Source organism: Nycticebus coucang, chromosome 16 (assembly GCF_027406575.1).
Source record: "Nycticebus coucang isolate mNycCou1 chromosome 16, mNycCou1.pri, whole genome shotgun sequence".
Taxonomy (NCBI): domain Eukaryota; kingdom Metazoa; phylum Chordata; class Mammalia; order Primates; family Lorisidae; genus Nycticebus; species Nycticebus coucang.
Window position 1 is genome coordinate 68556602 of NC_069795.1, and position 17957 is coordinate 68574558.

General features: G+C 42.3%; 1 protein-coding gene and 1 pseudogene across 2 annotated transcripts in view; both read left to right on the plus strand.

The window, feature by feature from the left end:
* Window positions 1-17696, plus strand: part of UPK1B (uroplakin 1B) — a 32193-nt gene extending 14497 nt beyond the window's left edge. Inside the window, exons 2-9 of one of the 2 annotated variants that reach the window (XR_008374931.1) lie at window positions 703-790; window positions 1752-1952; window positions 4297-4371; window positions 5034-5156; window positions 8949-9128; window positions 13037-13120; window positions 16571-16687; window positions 17385-17696. Coding sequence is in view for 1 of the 2 variants with exons in the window: in XM_053565302.1 (XP_053421277.1) it covers window positions 722-790; window positions 1752-1952; window positions 4297-4371; window positions 5034-5156; window positions 8949-9128; window positions 13037-13120; window positions 16571-16621 (783 nt within the window). In the remaining variant the exon portion in view is untranslated. Of the gene's footprint in view, window positions 1-702; window positions 791-1751; window positions 1953-4296; window positions 4372-5033; window positions 5157-8948; window positions 9129-13036; window positions 13121-16570 lie in introns of both variants that reach the window. The other variant, XM_053565302.1, reaches the window with a different exon arrangement.
* Window positions 3729-3860, plus strand: LOC128568275 (uncharacterized; annotated as a pseudogene).
* Window positions 17697-17957: the final 261 nt, after the last annotated feature.

The window sequence follows — 17957 nt, forward strand, 5'->3', positions numbered from 1 at the left end:
TCTGCACTTCATCTCTTATGGGACAGGGGGCTTTTTTATTTGCCAACTTTTTTTTTTGAGGATTAAAAACTAATGTATGGTGCCCCATGATCGCATTAGTGTACACAGCTACGATTTAATATTAATTAAAAAAAAGCATCAAAAACCCCCCAAAAAGTAAAAAATAAAAAATAACTCAGAAAATAATGTTTTGTTTTTTAGAAAATAGTGGTTTTTAACAGCAGCCCATATTCCATATGGGAACCAGCCACCAACACTTGCCATGTGTTTGCCCCTTGGGTTTCAGTTTGCTCTAGCCACGGGCATTGAGGGCTGTGCCAGGAGCCCTCGGTGTGCCCAGGTCCTGCCCTCCATCACCACTTCAGGCAGGTCTGCTCCTGTGCCCTCATTGCCTTTGTGGGGCTCAGCCCACCACTCGGAAGTGTGGATTCTGTACAAACCATTCCTGAAAGAACTCCTAAAACACACTGATAAAACTCGGGAAAGCTTTGTCTTTTCTCTTTTATAAACTTTCTGCGATTACTAAGCTTAGTAATCAAATTTTCTCCATTGCTGAATGATGTGTGACTTGGTTTGGATGATTTGGATGTGTGACATAGCAAGGCAGTGAACAATGGTCTGATGTAGTCATGGTATGGAAAATTGTAGCAGTATTTGTCACCCAGTCCCATTAAATTATAATGTTCTCAACTGTGACCTCAGCTTGTGGAAAATCCTGAAGATGGCCAAAGATGACTCCACCATTCGCTGTGTCCAGGGTCTGCTGATTTTTGGAAATGTGATTATTGGTGTAAGTAATAAATATTTCTCAGGAAATTCTTCTTGGCCTGTAATCATGACTCTAGATTAATCAAAAGCAAGAGTTTGAAGGGAAATAATGTTGCACTTGCCAGCTCCCTACATTATTCTTCATTTTTAGAATTATGCTAGCAAATATGCTAACTAGAATTTAATATATATATAATTACATTTAACTATGTAATATGTCCAAAGATCATAGTTGAAAGAAATAGGATTGCCTTCCCAACTTTAAAACACAGGATCTAAAAAAAGTCATGTCAGCCAAACACTTCGACCTCACACCTACTTTGGTGTTTCCTATTTTACCTGGATTTGATTTCCATGGGACTCTAGTTAAGGTTTGGGGGAAAGATGTTTTTATCTCTTGTTCTCATACAGAGGCCTATGAGAATGGCTTGGAGGTCAAACTGTGTGGGCACAGTGGGGTTGGACAGCACTTGTGTGGGAGTCAGGAGAGCTGGCTGTTGGCCCAGCTCTGCCTTTAACTCCCATGTGACTCTGGACAAGTCATCGCCTTTCAGGACTAAGATCCCTCATCTATAAAATTCAAGCATTGGGCAAGATAACCACCAAGGTTCCTTCCAGCTCTACCTGATAAATATGACTTGGACCAGCTCAAATATTACAACCCAGGAGTTTGGGCAGTGAGGCAGTGGGGGTGGGGGATTATCTTCATATCATCTGAGTGGTTATGACCCAAGGACATTATGGATAGTCTGAAATGATCTTGGTCTTTTCCCACATAGACAGAGTGACATGTGGAGGAAGGTATGCAGCCAGTTAGTAGGATGCTAGTAGCTGTTTGATTTCCTAGCAATGGGGCGTTTAAGTCAGTTGCATAGAACAGGAGAGGGAGTTGGTCTCTCTTACCTACCCCACCCTCCACCCCCTTTCCCCAAGCTGTGCTTCTGGCTGCAAGCCTGACATAGCCCCCCTTGGCTTGCCCCCAGATGTGTGGCATCGCCCTGACTGCAGAGTGCATCTTCTTTGTATCTGATCAACACAGCCTCTACCCACTGCTGGAAGCTACCGACAATGATGACATCTATGGGGCTGCCTGGATCGGCATGTTTGTTGGCATCTGCCTGTTCTGTCTGTCTGTCCTAGGCATTGTAGGCATCATGAAGTCCAACAGGAAAATCCTTCTGGCGGTAAGAACTTACAACTCTCTATGGCTGCCTCCTGGATCAATTCTAATGAATCATTTCTTCCTCACCAAGCACAATGCTTTGCCTTTCACTGGGGGAGGTGGGAGCAGCAAGTGCCAGGTGAGGGGAAGGGGGAAGGGAAGACTCTCCCTGCAGTGGAGACTGTCCATGTGGGGACAAGGATGCCCTCCCCTATTGCAAGTCCAGAAGACCCCAGTACAGAGAAGGCAGAGGGCAGACACCTAAGGGTAACCATACTGAAAATTTTCCAGATCTGTGTTCCTTTAGATGGTGTCTAAATGTACCCAACAGACACAGACAGAAGCTATATAGGCCAAAGGAGAGACAGAATAAGAATTTGTAGATTTTTTTTTTCTCTTGACAATAAGCTGTTTAAAATTTGTTAACATTACTCAGGCATTAATATATTATGATATAAAAATACAAAATACGTATGAGCCTTTATAAGGGAGTATAAGCCTTTCAAATATTTTGAGCTCAAAGTTGATGATTTTGTATCATGGTCTATACTTCCCACATGGTCAGTCACTCAGCTTTTCAGGAACCCTGGAAAACCTTAGTAAGCACCACCGTAAGGGTACAACTTCAGCTCTTATCTGCCTGTGGGGGCTCTAACTCTGTGTACCCACAGAGGGCTTTTGCCCCACCTACAGTAAGATCTTAGCAGAAGGAGTGAACGTGCAGTCAGCAGAGCCGGAAAACCTCAGTGCTGGGTTAGAGCCTGGTTCCTTGTCCCTGTGCTCAGGGAAGCATTTCTTACACTGTGATAAGACAGCACCAAAGCTTCCCATGCCTGAAACAAACCTCTGACCCAAATGCTACATGACTTGAGTTCCAGCTTTATAGAACCAGTCCAGCAACTTAAGGTGCTTGTTGGTTTACTTTTCCTTGAGCTGTTGTCCTGGTACCCAGGGAATGCAGAACATTTACATCCTCTGATTTCTTAGTGTGAGTTAGTTCTGGGGCAAAAGTATCCACTTTCGGAAGGCGGAAAAAGAAATGCAGAGAAAAAGTAAAAGACAGGCAAGTGTCCCTAAAGACACCTTCACTGACATCCCAGCTTCATTTGGGGCCAGCTGTGTGTGTGACTGACAGCCAAGAGAACTGAGCAGGGGAAGGACAGAGAAAGCAGTGCCCCTCCGAGGGGCTGCAGGAGAAGACACCCTCACTGTGCCTTCTTTCTGCGGTGCCTGTAAAGGGTTGGAGCCTCTGTGAGAGAAGCCAGTGAAGCTCTGGGATGGCAGCCAACACAGGAAAAAAGTGTTGTGGGGCCTCTGATGGTGCTGCCACTTTTGCTGTTAACTCTGCAGCCGCAGCCATCTTCTGTGCGGTGAGCACAGCAGAGGGTCCTGCTCAGAGAGCCTCCTCTCCTCAAGGAGGGAGGACAGTTTTTCCTGGCTTCCCCAGTGGCACTGCCCATGAAGGACCCGAGGATTGAAAATGTATGTGCAAGGCTGAGGAAGGCCAAGAAGGAAGTCTCGCCAACAGTCCACAGCCCGGATGCAGAGGCCATTTGCTGCTTATTTTCCAGCCAGAAATAGGAGCAGTGTCATGTGGAGACATCACTCACACATACACACACACACACACACACACACACACACACACACACACACACCTCCACACCACAAGCTCCATTTCACTCACCTGAGCAGATGTAACTGGAGGACGCAGTGAGTGAGGAGGATGCCAGCAGATTGCAGTGTGCCTGGGGCTGATGAGACCAGACACGTGTTAGGGGGACAGAGGATGTTAAACAGGAGCCACTTCATCCTTTTCTGACCTCTGTGATTTTAAAGTTTTAATATTTGAGCTCGCTATAGCAAGAAAGTCTAACCTATTCTGGTGTTCTCTCTTTATGGGGCAAGCTATTATATAGACTTTAACAGTGGAAAAAAATAAAAATAAAGTTTCAACAAACCATAAAGAAAACTTCTCCCAATTAGAAGGGATTTATGAGTGCTACGTGGTGTGTGAGACCCTCAGACTCGCCTGCCAGCCACTGAACATGCACACGCGTGTACACACCCATGTCAGTTCATTCTCTTATACTTGTTTTTCCCAATTAAAATAGAAATTCAAGATACTGGACTGAGAGAGTTCTGTATTCAATGGCTGTTTGTTCTCAGGCAAAAAGAAGGGAGCTGAGCTGACCAGCACCAAGCCCCATTCCAAGCCTCTGATCAGTGAGGGTTTGTAGAGTGACTACACAAATGACTAGATATTTATATTTAGATGAATGTGCTGAAAAATCATCACATGCATTTGGGAAAGTCTCTCCTTGTGGGTAAATGTAATTCTTTCTCCTCATGTGTTTCCTTTCCAGTATTTCATTCTGATGTTTATAGTGTATGCCTTTGAGGTGGCATCTTGTATCACAGCAGCAACACAGAGAGACTTCGTGAGTATAACCTCAGAAAGCACAGAGCAAAACGATCATACGAACTATCATCATCACAATGCTAATAATATGTAGCTGACATGGATTACCCTCTTGCTATGTGCCGGGCAATCTAACATACGCAGTAACAATACATACGTGATTTTACTTAATCCTTATAATCCTATGAAATAGGCATTAAGTCTATTATTTTTAAGCCAAAAAAAAGAGACAAAAATATAAAGAATTAATAACTTGTTTAAAGTTATGTAGCTAGCCAGTGAAAGAGCAAGAATCCGGGCCCTGACAGCCTGACCCCTTTGCATTTCACCTCTCTGCCAAGGACATGGGCCTTCCAATGGGATGGTCCACAGTCTGCCTCAGCCCAGACTTGCTCTCAATTCAGCATCTTTCTATCCCTTCCTCTGTGTCCCTACCCTAAGATTCCCAACAATGCCAGCTAGTCTCACAGTGATTTCTCTGAAGATAGGGGGTCTCTTCCCTACACGAGGGCATTCCCCAGCCCAAGGCAGCCCCATCCAACTGTACTTGGTGCCTCTGACTACGTTTTGCTCCAGGAAAGGATGTTCAGTCTCCCTAGAAACAGGCTGGGAAAAGTATTTTCCCCTCCTTGGAGAGGAGTGTGTTAACCCTTCCTCTTCTGTGGCCTGCTCCCACCATAGTTCACGCCCAACCTCTTCCTGAAGCAGATGCTAGAGAGGTACCAGAACAATAGCCCTCCAAACAATGATGACCAGTGGAAAAACAACGGAGTCACCAAAACCTGGGACCGGCTCATGCTCCAGGTAAGGCCCATGGTGTTGGGGACATGCCATCTTTATTTATTGGTGGGGGAGGAGGATCGTTGTACACATGACTCAGTGGGGCCCCTAGATCTGTATTTTATTTCAAACTATCATGCTGATTATTTTACATTTATAAGAACAATGGCATTGTCAAGAAATTTAAGGTAATCACACACTCTACCTCTTAGAACTCAGTTTATCATTTACATTTGACAAGCAGGCACGTTTAAGATCATCATTTACAGTAAAAGAAAAATGTCTTCTCTAGCCCACAGTGAATTCAAGTGGCAAGCATTGCCTGTTTTCCCTTTGTGGTACTTTTTCATACCTCCTGTGAGCTAATCCTGCTAAGGACCAGGACCTGCTATGACTTGATTTGATCCCCCAACTTTCTCTCACTTGCAATCATACCTTATGTCTAGGTTTATCTCAAAATACTATCACAAGTCCAAGTTTTTCAGATTACCCGTCATGACCCCCACATTGCCTGTGTACCCAAATTTCTGATCTTCATGTGAATCTGAGTCTGACCCGGCTCCCACCCTGGCCCCCGCTCCCCGTCCCCAGCTCACACCAACTTTCGCCATCTGTCATGAGTACCCTCTTCCAGCCTCCACTCCTCTGAATTCTCCTGCTTCATCAGAAATCCGGCTGTCGCCTGGGGGCACTGCCTCCCTTCACCTTCTCATATTTCTGCCGTACCCGTGCACCACAGGACCTGGACATGGGCTAGGTGCCCTGCTTGCTCCCTTCGCTGCCATCTATTTCCTTCCTCCTTCAAACGCTAGAAGTTCACATCACAGTGTCTATCTGCCCCCCCCTTTGCCCTCATTTACCAGTCTCCTATACCCAGTTGTTCTCCTGCCTTCATTAGAGACTTCAGTATCACATTCACTGTCCACTTCTTTACACATCCTCCTGTCATCCTACCTCGAGACTTTAACATCCACATAGATGACTCAGCCAACATCTGGTTTCACAGCTTCTTCCCTACCCTATTCCAAAAATCGTGTCCTCCACTCCATCTCAGCCACCCTCTTCCAGGGCCATAGCCAACATATCCTCACTAATAACTGTGCCACCTAAGAAAATTCCACTCTCTGACCACTATCTTCTATAATTTCTTTTATTTATTCCACTATCCCCATTGTAAATTTTCCCCCATCAGGACTCCACGTAATTGGCCACATGTTTATTTTCTATCGCCCTTTTCATGTTCTCCTCCTTAGCTAACTAGTATTTGAGTCCCGGGTAAGGCTTTTTGCCTTACTCTCCATTTAAGGGCTAAACAATGCTGGGAAAAGTCACACAACCATGCTATTAACAATTTCAAGTTAAATTTTAGAGCGCAAAGCTAAAATGGGTACTCAACATTTCTTGGTATACTTTCCAAAAAAATTCACTTGCATGCTCTTCCCTCTCTTCACACCCGCAGCACCCCTCCTCACCCTCACTCCCAGCCAACGACCTGACCTGGTATCTTATTGGCAACATGGGAGCAACTAAACAAGAACTATCTCTTTCTACCACCAAATCTACCTGGATCTTCACCCGTGTATTCTGCCTTTGCTCTTGTTATGAAAACTGGACTTCCTCCGTCCAGTCCCCTGACGTCTGCTCTGCCTTCTGATCCCTTTACACCAGCAATCTTCCTGCTCTGAGATGCCTCATCGGTTTCTCCCTCACATCATCCTACATGAACACCTTAAATCAGGCATCCTCAAACTTTTTAAACAGGGAGCCAGTTCACTGTCCCTCAGACCACTGGAGGGCCGGACTATAGTTTAAAAAAAAAATTATGAACAAATTCCTATGCACACTGCACATATCTTATGTTGAAGTAAAAAAAATAGAACAGGAACAAATATAATCACACCACCTCATGTGGCCCACGGGCCACAGTTTGAGGACCCCTGCAATTGTCCCCATCTTTTCAAAGAACTTTTTCCATTAATATTAAATCATAGCTGTGTACATTAATGCAATCATAGGGCACCATAAACTGGTTTTATAGACTGTTTGACACATTTTCATCACACTGGTTAACATAGCCTTCCTGGCATATTCTTAGTTATTGTGTTAAGACATTTATATTCTACATTTACTAAGTTTCACATGTACCCTTGTAAGATGCACCGCAGGTGTAATCCCACCAATCACCCTCCCTCCACCCATCCTCCCCCCCATTCCTCTCCCCCTTCCCCCTATTCTTAGGTTATAACTGGGTTATAGCTTTCATATGAAAGCCATAAATTAGTCTCATAGTAGGGCTGAATACATTGGATACTTTTTCTTCCATTCTTGAGATACTTTACTAAGAAGAATATGTTCCAGCTCCATCCATGTAAACATGAAAGAGGTAAAGTCTCCATCTTTCTTTAAGGCTGCATAATATTCCACAAATGGATTAATAAATTGTGGTATATGTATACCATGGAATATGATGCAGCCTTTGCAAAGAACTTTTGTCCAACATTCACCCATGATTCTGTTACACTGTTGTTCTGTTTCATTTTATAGCAAATCTGAAAAGAGATACTCTCTCCACTTTTACACCTTTCATCCACTTTCAACCTATGATTGGCCTCTAACCTCTTGACCCTACAAAATAACCCTTATCATAGTTGACAATTACTCCCTCCCTGCTAAATCCAATGGCTAAGTTTCTGTCCTTATCTTTCTTGACATCTCATCAGCATTTGTCACGTTGCTCGCTCACTCTCAATCTCCTTCACTGTATTTTTACTCTTTTCCAAAACCTAAAGGTTAGAGCACTGCAGAGCTCAATTCTGGAACCATAACTCTCTCTGTTTCTACTTAAATCATAGTCTCAAATAAGCCTAGCTCAAACTTTCCCAGAACACTCATGTCAAAATACAGAATGATTATTTTTCCTGGTTAGGTATTGCCCATAGTCCAGTGGTAAAAGTGGATATCCTTTAAGATGGCTGGTTTGTCATCAAGCCTGCTTGGATACCTTTATTCTAAAAGCTGACAGACACTTGTAGGTTTAACAACTTCCTCCCTTTTGAAACACTTTAGCAGAATTTATAATAAGGTAAGAAAGTGATAGGAATTGTGCTTTATCCTCCATACTCAATTCTATCCAGAGTGTAAGGATATCAGTTATGTATTAATTGATCTTCCTTCCCATGTAAAGGCATAGCTGTGTACCACCAGACTTTTGTTCATTTTTTTCCAGTTCATTTTCTCCCAATGTAAAAGTCATACATAATTACTCCAGAAAAAATTTTAAAATATAGAAAAGTAAAACAAGAAAAATTACACAAAATTTCTTCACCCCTAAAATTTTTAATTTTCTTATTCTCAATTTGCTTACGTGATATCAGAATAATTATACCTCTCGCATTGTTGTATCAAAGTATTAGTACAGTATTAATAATAATTAACATTTATTAGGATTTACCATAAGCCAGGCACTGTATGAAACACAGTGTATTAACCCCTTAATTCTTACAAAATCTCTATGAGGTAGTTACTATCTGTATTAACAGCTTTACAGTTAAGAAAAAATTAGGCTTAGGGAGTTTAAGTAATGTATCAAAGGTGACAGAGCTCATTAGTGGCTAGTCAAGTAATGAATGTGGAAACTATTTTGTAGGCTCTAAAATGTAAGTTGCCAATATCTGCAGGTCCTGTTTCGGGATTGTTCAGTAAACCTAACATACGGTACACTTTCCGTATCTCCTTTCTGTATAAAATCTCATTTGCTACCCTGAGGCTCTAGTAAAGACCGTGAAAGAGAACTCTGTCTCTCTTACCCACTGACAGGACAATTGCTGTGGTGTGAATGGTCCATCAGACTGGCAGAGATACACGTCTGCCTTCCGTACAGAGAACAATGATGCCGACTACCCGTGGCCCCGTCAGTGCTGTGTTATGAACAATCTCAAAGAGCCTCTCAACCTAGACGCTTGCAAACTAGGAGTGCCTGGTTACTACCACAATCAGGTGAGTGTGCTCTAGTCCCAAAACCTGCCAGAAGGTCCTTCTACTCTTCAAAGAAAAATCCTGGTCAGCTGGAGGTAAACTCTCTGTAAGGAATTCTACATTCTTTTTCCTAAGCCTCATGGAAACTGTTTTCTTCTCTGCCAGAAACCTGCAAAACGCTAAACCAGGACTGATACAAGCACATTTACGTTTTAATAAAATTAACAGAGCATAAGAATTGTAATAGCAAATTTCACTTTCTTTAAATAAAAACAGTTTGTAGAATGTATAGAATTGGTAGGTCAAGAAATATTTACATTGAACAAAGTTTTATTCGGTCTATTTCTGCAAAACATACCTTGGAAGGGACGATACACAAAAGTAATGTTTTGCCTGTTTCAAAGCCATGGCAGTCCCTGAAGGTACATACAGTAATTATAAATCCACATTCCTTACTCAGTGGCATTGTAGGAAAATCATAATAAAATGTTATGTTGGTGATTCAGGTAGACAGTAGTTTACATACAAATGGTCCTTGAAAAAGTGTTTCCACACTGATGAGGATGACATGATTATGATCATGCAAATGAACATTTATCCAGTACTTTCTAAATGCCAGGCACTATTCCAAGTGCCTTTAATGTTCAAAAGGAGGTGGCAGTAGGATTCCTATTTTACAGATGAGGAACTGAGATATAGAGATGTTAATGAGTACCTTGCCCAAGGTTGCCTAACTAGTTAATAGTCAAGATTCAAACCTGAGCAGTCAGGCTCCAGAGCACACACTCTAAGCCAATTAGGACCTGATAACAGTTCCCAGTGCCCTGATGAGAAGCCCACACACCTGTAGCCTGCATCTGCTGACAACCTCACCAAAATGCTGCCCACTGCTCTAGGAGTTACGCCTTGGAGGAAGGCTAGTTGCGTGCCAGCTTATCAAATAATTGAAAAATGCTGGACTCTTTGGGAATAAATAATAACTGCACTTTCAGATTGAAGGTCAGCTGGCACAAAGCTGGTGCTCAGTGTTCAGTAGGCGGGTAGATGAAGAAGCGAATGGCCCTGCTTTCCACATCTGTACCACAGCTTTTCATGATCTCCCGTGCTCAGATGTGCTGCCATAGCCACAAAGAGTAACGACACAGCATTAGGGAAGTCATCAGTGTGGCAACAGTAGAAACCCACCAAAATTTCAGGGTGTGTCAGATGCAAATGTATATATTCTACATCATGGTCCCTCTGCCTCGGAAAGGCTATGTGCACCTTCTGATCACTACGCCTCAAGAACTTTATGATGAAACTAAGGAAGGTCAAGGAAAGCACCACTAACCTGATTAGCATCACGAAAAGGCACTAGATGGGAAGAGAGTTAATGTCTGAAAGCTCCATGAAGGCCAGACCAGGCCAAGGACTTAAAAGTGCATTATTTAGGGTGGCAAGAAGCCCTTGGAGGGTTCTGAGCAGGGCTGTGAATTGATCTGATTTATATTTTACAAGGATGACTCTGGCACCAGGTGAAATCCAGTTGGGAGGCAAGGGTGGCCTTCAGGTCTCAGCTAAACCCCTCGCCCAGTGCCTGGCACCAGGCATATCTGGGTTCTTCTGTATATTTAGATGAATGACCACTTCCCAGGATTGTTGAAAGAATCAAATGAGCAAATGATACCATAGTGCTCTGTGAGCCATCAAGCATGTTGCAAATGATACTGTTGGCATTAGTACTTACTGTTATGTTCCATTCATTCTGTAGTTGTAGTTGTCATTATTGTTTTTTAGCTGGCCCAGGCCGGGTTCAAACCTGCCTGCCTCGGTGTGCATGGCCTGCGCCCTACCCACTGAGTTCCAGGCACTGCCTTCCATTCATTCTGTAAATGTTTACTAGGTGCCCACGTTGGACCAGGCACTTGCTCTAGGAGGTCAGGAGATTCAGCAATGAACAAGGTGAATTCCCCACCATCATGGAGCTTGTACTCTATCGTAGTATGGGAGACAGACAATAGACCTGTTACCACACAAAGACATGGCCAAATTCCAGAGGGTGATAAGTGTCCTGAGCAGAGTGAGTGTAGAGAGTAGGACGGGGGAGAGAATGTTTCTCTCTCTCTAGTTATCAGGACAGGCTTTGCTGAGATGTTGCAGAGGTCTGAATTAAGTAGGAAATGAGGCACTGGCAGATTGAGGAAGGGAGTTTTAAACAAAGGGAGAAGGGGAGCAAAGTACCGGAAATGGGAGCAGTCTTAGCATTTTGTAGGAATATCTAGAACATCAGTGTGATGAGACCAGTGTAAAAGATGAATTGGAAGGGATGGAGCCAGATTTTTGTGGGGACTGAAACCTATGAACTTTGTAGGAAGCTTTTTTCCTCCTTAGGAAAAACAACTTTGAAACATGCATACAAAATTAGGTACAAAATTAGGCCTTGAAATGATCTTGCAAGTAGGAGACCCTGAAACTCCTATAAAGTTCATTAGCTTTGCAGTAAAACTGCCTGTGGTAATAGAATATGGGATTAAACAGAGAGGCAGGACCATGTCATATAGTGCCTCCTAGACCAGGCTGAGGACTTAAAATTGCATATTTAGGGTGTCAGGAAGCCACTGGAGGGTTCTGAGCAGGCTGTGAATTGATCTGATTTATATTTTATAAGGATGGCTCTGGCACCTGCTGAAGTCCAGTAGAGAGGCTAAGGTGGACCTCAGGTCTCAGGGAAGCTAGTCAGGAGGCTCTCAGACTAATCTTGGAGTCAGCCCCTGGTGGACCACAGTGGCACCAAGACATGATAAGAATTGTTTGGATTTGGAATATATTTGTGAATTAGACCCAAAAGGATTTGCATAAGTGTTGAATGTTGGATGAAAAATAGTTGATTAAGGATAATCTCATGATGTTCTCATTTGAGCATCTGAATGAATGGAAGTGCCTGTCATGTAATTGGAGGAGGGTAAATGAAGGAGAAACCAAAGTGTAGTGAAGGCAGGGCCTATTAACTATTAACAAGGGAGTGGGACAGAGGCAAAAACAGACAGAACCTCAAGTAGCCACCTGTAGCCACTAGAGGGAGCCTTCAAAGCCAGACTTTCTAGGACTCAAGGTGAGTGGAGGCCGGAGGAACCAGCCTTGGTCATTGTGTTTCCTGGGCATTGCCTGTGACTGCCAGTACTGTAGTGGAGGTTGCTCAGACGGCGCTGTAGCCTTATATATGTGTACTACTCCAGAACTTTGCATAGCAATTAAAACAGCTGTGTTTAAATCCTTACTGGATTATGGCATGCATGAATGAATGATTTGATATATAAAAATTAATCACTTTTTGTATGCACACCATAACCCTTCAGGATCTCATTAGAATCCAATAAAGAAACGTTGAAGTCTGATCTCAAATGAGAACTCAGGGGGTGTGATGCAGGGCAACAGAGGACCCTGGGGTTTGTAGCTTAGAAACATTTTTATCTAAAAACAAACCAAAAGATAACTCTGCCTTCAAATAAATCACCAATAAAATCTTTGAGGAGAGAAAAAAATTCTAATTTTATTAAGAATATATTTTCCATGTATTCAATAGAAAGAGAATTATGCTAAAATAGCAGCACTTTTTTTTTTTTTTTTTTTGTTACAGTTCAGCAGGGGTCAGGTTTGAACCCGCCACCCTCAGTATATGGGGCCGGCACCTTACTGACTGAGCCACAGGCACCGCCCAATAGCAGCACTTTTTAATGAGATTAATACAGACATGAATGTGTTATAGAATCGTTGTTCAACAATATTATTTGTGTTCCCTCAACAAAGCACTCTTAGCAGCTGGCTGTCCCCAGCAGAAATAGCCTAGTTATGTGAAACTGGACTTTGAAGTGGCATTTATTCAGATACCTTCCTATCCATCTTTTTTTCTGGTTCTTCTCATACAAATGTGGAATCGCCACCTCCTCCAGGGCTGCTATGACCTAATCTCTGGACCAATGAACCGGCATGCCTGGGGGGTCGCCTGGTTCGGATTTGCCATTCTCTGCTGGACCGTGAGTATTTCCTAGCAAATACTTTGTTTCTGAAAGGATGATGATTAAGAAAAGATCCTGAGATTTCCAATGGTTACCTCAACTACAGTAGAAGGTTTAGAAACAAACCCTCAGGCCTGAAAGAAACTTCTGGCAGCAGAGTAAGAACAGTGGATTCCTTTGAGAGGGAGAAATAGGGTGTGCCCTCCTAACCAGGCCCTTCTTCTGGTTAACTTGGATGCACTTGCCTTCTGTGGCTAGACAGCCTCTTTCCCTGCCCAGACTCTGAATGCCAGCCTGCTCCTCCAGATCCCCAGATCTTGTTAATTCATTACAGCGAGATAACAAAGACTTTCACCTACCTACATGGCTCTGCGCTGATGCATTCCAAAGAGCTGACTGCCAACCCTATCATTTCCTGCTGCCCACTTCACCTGACACACCTATGCAGCAAGAGGTTACAGCAGGGGGTTCTCAGCCCTGGCTACCCATTTAAACTTCCTGCAGAAGCTTTACAAAAAAATAATTAGACCCCAACATCTGAGGCTCTGATTCAGTTGATTTAGGGGGGAGGTTCCTCCAGACGATTTCAGTTTACTATCAGAGTTGCAAACTATTGCATTAGAGAAGTAGTCCCAAATTTTTAATTTTGGTACACATGTACACTTTCACAAATTACTGAGGACTCCAGAAAGCTTTTGTCTGTATGGTCTATGTCTATTGATATTTACCTCATTAAAAATTAACATAGGAAAGTTTTAAATATTAATTCCTTTTACGACAACAATATGCCAATTACAAGTCAACGTAAACAACATTTTTTGTGGAAAAATAACTGTTTTACAAAATGAAAAAATGTGAAAAGCAGCATTGCTCTACATTTTTGCAAACCTCTTTAATGTCTGGCTGAATGGAAGACAGCTGTATTTTTCCCATTTGCTCCTTCACTCGATATGTTGTGATATGTTGTAATATGTTGCCTAGATTGAAGGACTTAAAGAAAATATGTCTTTCTCATTGGTATGTAATTGTAAAGAAATTGTGCTTTAATAGCTATATCTGAAGATAATTGTGAATATTCTTTGACACTACACATAGGTAGTAGTTTCTTAAAGGCCAGTTGCCATGTGGAATCTGGAACTATGTTAATGAACTTTTCATACTCTGTTAGATTAAAATACATTACACTAGTTTGCCTTGCATTTTGCACAAATTCTTTAGCCATGGGTAATTCAATAACATCATGAATTGGTTATTTGGTAAAATATTGGTTCACTGTGTTATGCAGATCTTCCAAATGTTGGCTAATCTCTTTGTGCAATATCAACAGGTCACAGTCATTAATATTGCCCCATTGGAAAAGACCTTAAGCAATGGGATGCTATCAAGTTCATTGTGAGTTATAAGTTTTCCGAAGTTCTGATTTTGCTTAAAAGCTCAAATTCATCATTGGCAACTAATATCGCCAGTTGTTTTCCTTGAAGTGACAGATCGCTTTGTACATTTTTGACAAAATATCTGCCACACCCTCAAATCTGAGTAACCATAGCTTGTGTGTGAGCCATTTTTTCCAAGTAAAAAAGATGTTTCATGAGGGAAAAAATGGCTAGTTCAGTGCATAATAACTCAATCACACAAGTGCTTTTCTTCCTGACAACCAGATCTCATATGTAACAGGGCTGCTTTAGATACAGTTCCTTTTTGTCATGCAAAGGGCAAAGTTTAATAAAATTAGTTACTGCTTCGTTGCGGACAATCTCAAGTAAAACTGTCTCTTTTTATTTTTTACTGCATGGGCATAACAATGAGGAATATAATGATCCCTGACATAGTTCCATGCCTCGGCCTGGGTTCTTGCTAAGACTCCAGCAGCTTCACCTTCCACTTCCTTCGCACCGTTAGTGTAAATGTGGAAAGGGTGACCAAAGCAAGTAAGGTCTGCTAATTATTCAAAGAGTCTTGATATCACATGCCCCTACAATGGTTCCTTGGGTGTCTGTTTACCACATCTTAAGAAATGCTGGGTAGGGGTGATGAACTGAGGCAGGAAGGAGAGGGAAATAAACTCCTTTTATGATTCCTCAATCCACCCTCTTAGAGCTTCCACAGCACCCTGTGGACACCTCTCTCCTGGAATGACTCCACAGTGATGTAACTGAGCCTACAGAAGGCTGGGAAAGGGCTGCTCTTTGTCCCCCCACCCCACTGTATGTGCCTGGCATAGCATGTAGTTCAATGGTGGGTTGAATGAATGAAAGATGATAGCCGTGGAGTTTCCATTCATGCCACATTAGCAGAAAATACAGGATAACGTTTAAAGGCTCTTGAGTATCTTAGAACTCCAAACCAGTTGTAACCCTCAATGTTTCCACAAGTTCCCCCTTGAAATTGAAAAGCACTGAAGGCCTGCTATAGACAAGGCACCATGTAAAATATTTTTAATATTAAGTTCCTACAACAGTAGCTAGGCAGACAGCCAGTCTCTCATCTTACTAGAAACAGAGAAATTCAACAGGGTTCTCAAGAATTGTGCTTGAGAAGAGCTTTTAAGCATGCTCTGTTCACTACTGCTTGCAAAGGGCTTTCCCTTAGTGGTGAATTGGATAAACTCTGCCTGCGGTTGGATCCCAGCTCCACCACTTACTAGTTCTATAACTACAGGTAAGTTATTTCTCTGTGCTTCAGTTTCTCCACAGTTTTGGAAGCACTAACTTCAGTTACAAACGAGTATGTAGCACTTAAAACAGTGCCTGATGTATAAAGTTCTCCTAATCAACATTGGGCCCCATTATTATCATTTCATTATCTCATTCACTCTTCTACCTCTGGGGTAGGCATATGAAGATGTTATATTTATCACACAGATGTAGAAACTGAGGTTCAGGAAAGTTAAGTGACTTGGCTAAGGTTACCTAGGAGTAAGTGCCAGGTCTGAAACAAAAAGCCCAGATATTCTAATTCCTTGCCTCTGTCAGATATCTTGAGTTCTGTGGGATTTTTGAGAGGCAGCCGTTCCAGATCACAAACATGTTAGGAGACATGGGAAGTCCCTTAGTAGGAAAAGTTGGATATTTAGAAGCAGAAAACCCTGACTGCGAAATGGGAAGGCATGGAAGGTAATTAGTCTTGATAGGAAGAATAAAGAATTTCCCCAAGGGACTAGTTTAGCCTAGACTGAAAAGGGCAGCACCCCCAGAAGACAGGGAATCTAGAATGGGAATTGGGGCCAGAAAGTGGGAATAGAGAAGTTGCCTCTAAGTGGCCGGAGATAAGCAATACTTTGGGACAGAATGGACTTGGTGTCACATCAGGCCCTGTTGAAGGGCCTATTGAAGGCAGATTACTCTTAAAAATCTATTGTCACCTAAGCCTGTATGAACCCAACATCACTTTTTTCCAAGTATGAAACGTTTGAAAACAATTTCTTAATTTATTTTTCTTTCTCTCTCTTTTTTTTCCTTTGCATTCTAGTTTTGGGTTGTCCTGGGTACCATGTTCTTCTGGAGCAGAATTGAATATTAAGCATAGAATGTTGCCACCTTACCTCCTAATGACCCTGGATTTGGTACTGGAACCCGCTCACTCCTGGTATCCTGCATTTGTTCTCCACAGTAGCACACACAAGTCCTGCTCAAATCGCCAGGTCACGGGGTGTGGAGTTCCTTTCAGGCGTCCTCAAACTGCGACCACATGAAGCAGTGTGAATTGTATTTGTTCCCGTTTTCTTACTTCAAAATAAGATATGTGCAGTGTGCATAGGAATTTGTTCATAGTTGTTTTTTTTTTAAACTATAGTCCGGTCCTCCACTGGTCTGAGGGACAGTGAATTGTCCCAATTTAAAAAGTTTGAGGACGCCTGCTTCAGCCTCTTGAGCTCCACAGATTCTCATGACTAGTACTTTTCATCTTGGTCCAGAGTTCTGTAACATTTTTATAGACTGTAGGAAGGAGAGGATTTGAAAGCAAATAATAACTACTCCCATCTCTGCTTATTTTTAATTTGGGAATAGGAAGACTTGAAAGAAACGGTGTTATCACAATAAGCCAAGACTGTATTTCAATAACACATCTGCCTATATTTCTCATTGTTTTCTAAAAAAACCTTCCAGGCATTCCCTTTATTTCAGTGTTGTTGGGGGAAGGAGGAAGCAAGAGAAAAGTTGCTGAAATACATCCTTTGCATTCGACAGTGGCTTCCATCTTCAGAGACTGGGGTGACTTTCCTGATGCTACCTTCATATCCTTTTATTCTCCAGTACAAACTTTCATCTTAACAGTGATTCAGATTTCCTCTCTACCTTCCAGACTGATGTGTGCATAGTAGCCTCAATTCTCCATTAATTAAAAGTGAGAGTACTTTTGAAGACAAAGGAGCTTGTTGTATATTTTCTCAGTCCTTGCCCTGAACAGTCTCAACTTGAAACACCTTCCAAATGGGCAAGAAGGAGGCCTGTCAATAGAATGGGGTATCTACGAGAATTTTTGTTTACTGTCAAAATATTTCTCTTCTGAACTATGTTTCCATTTGTAGCCCTGAAGGAAGTTCTTCTAACTCAATATTTGTCTATTCTAATAAATAAAGAAGGCTTTAGTGTCTGTTCAATTTCTTTCATTTTTATTGGTGTCATAATTGGTCATATATGAGTCTAACAAAATGGGATTTCCAAAAGTGGAGGAGATGTAAACTGCATACACGGCGTGGGGTTTCCGGCTCGATACCAGATAACCCTTAATGCAGTTAAACAGTTGGAACTCCTGTGTCTACTTTCACTTTTGCTCCCACTCACCTACTCCATAAGACATGGTCAAACTGATGCTCTTCAGATCCTTTTTCTCCTGCATTTAGAAACAATGGAAA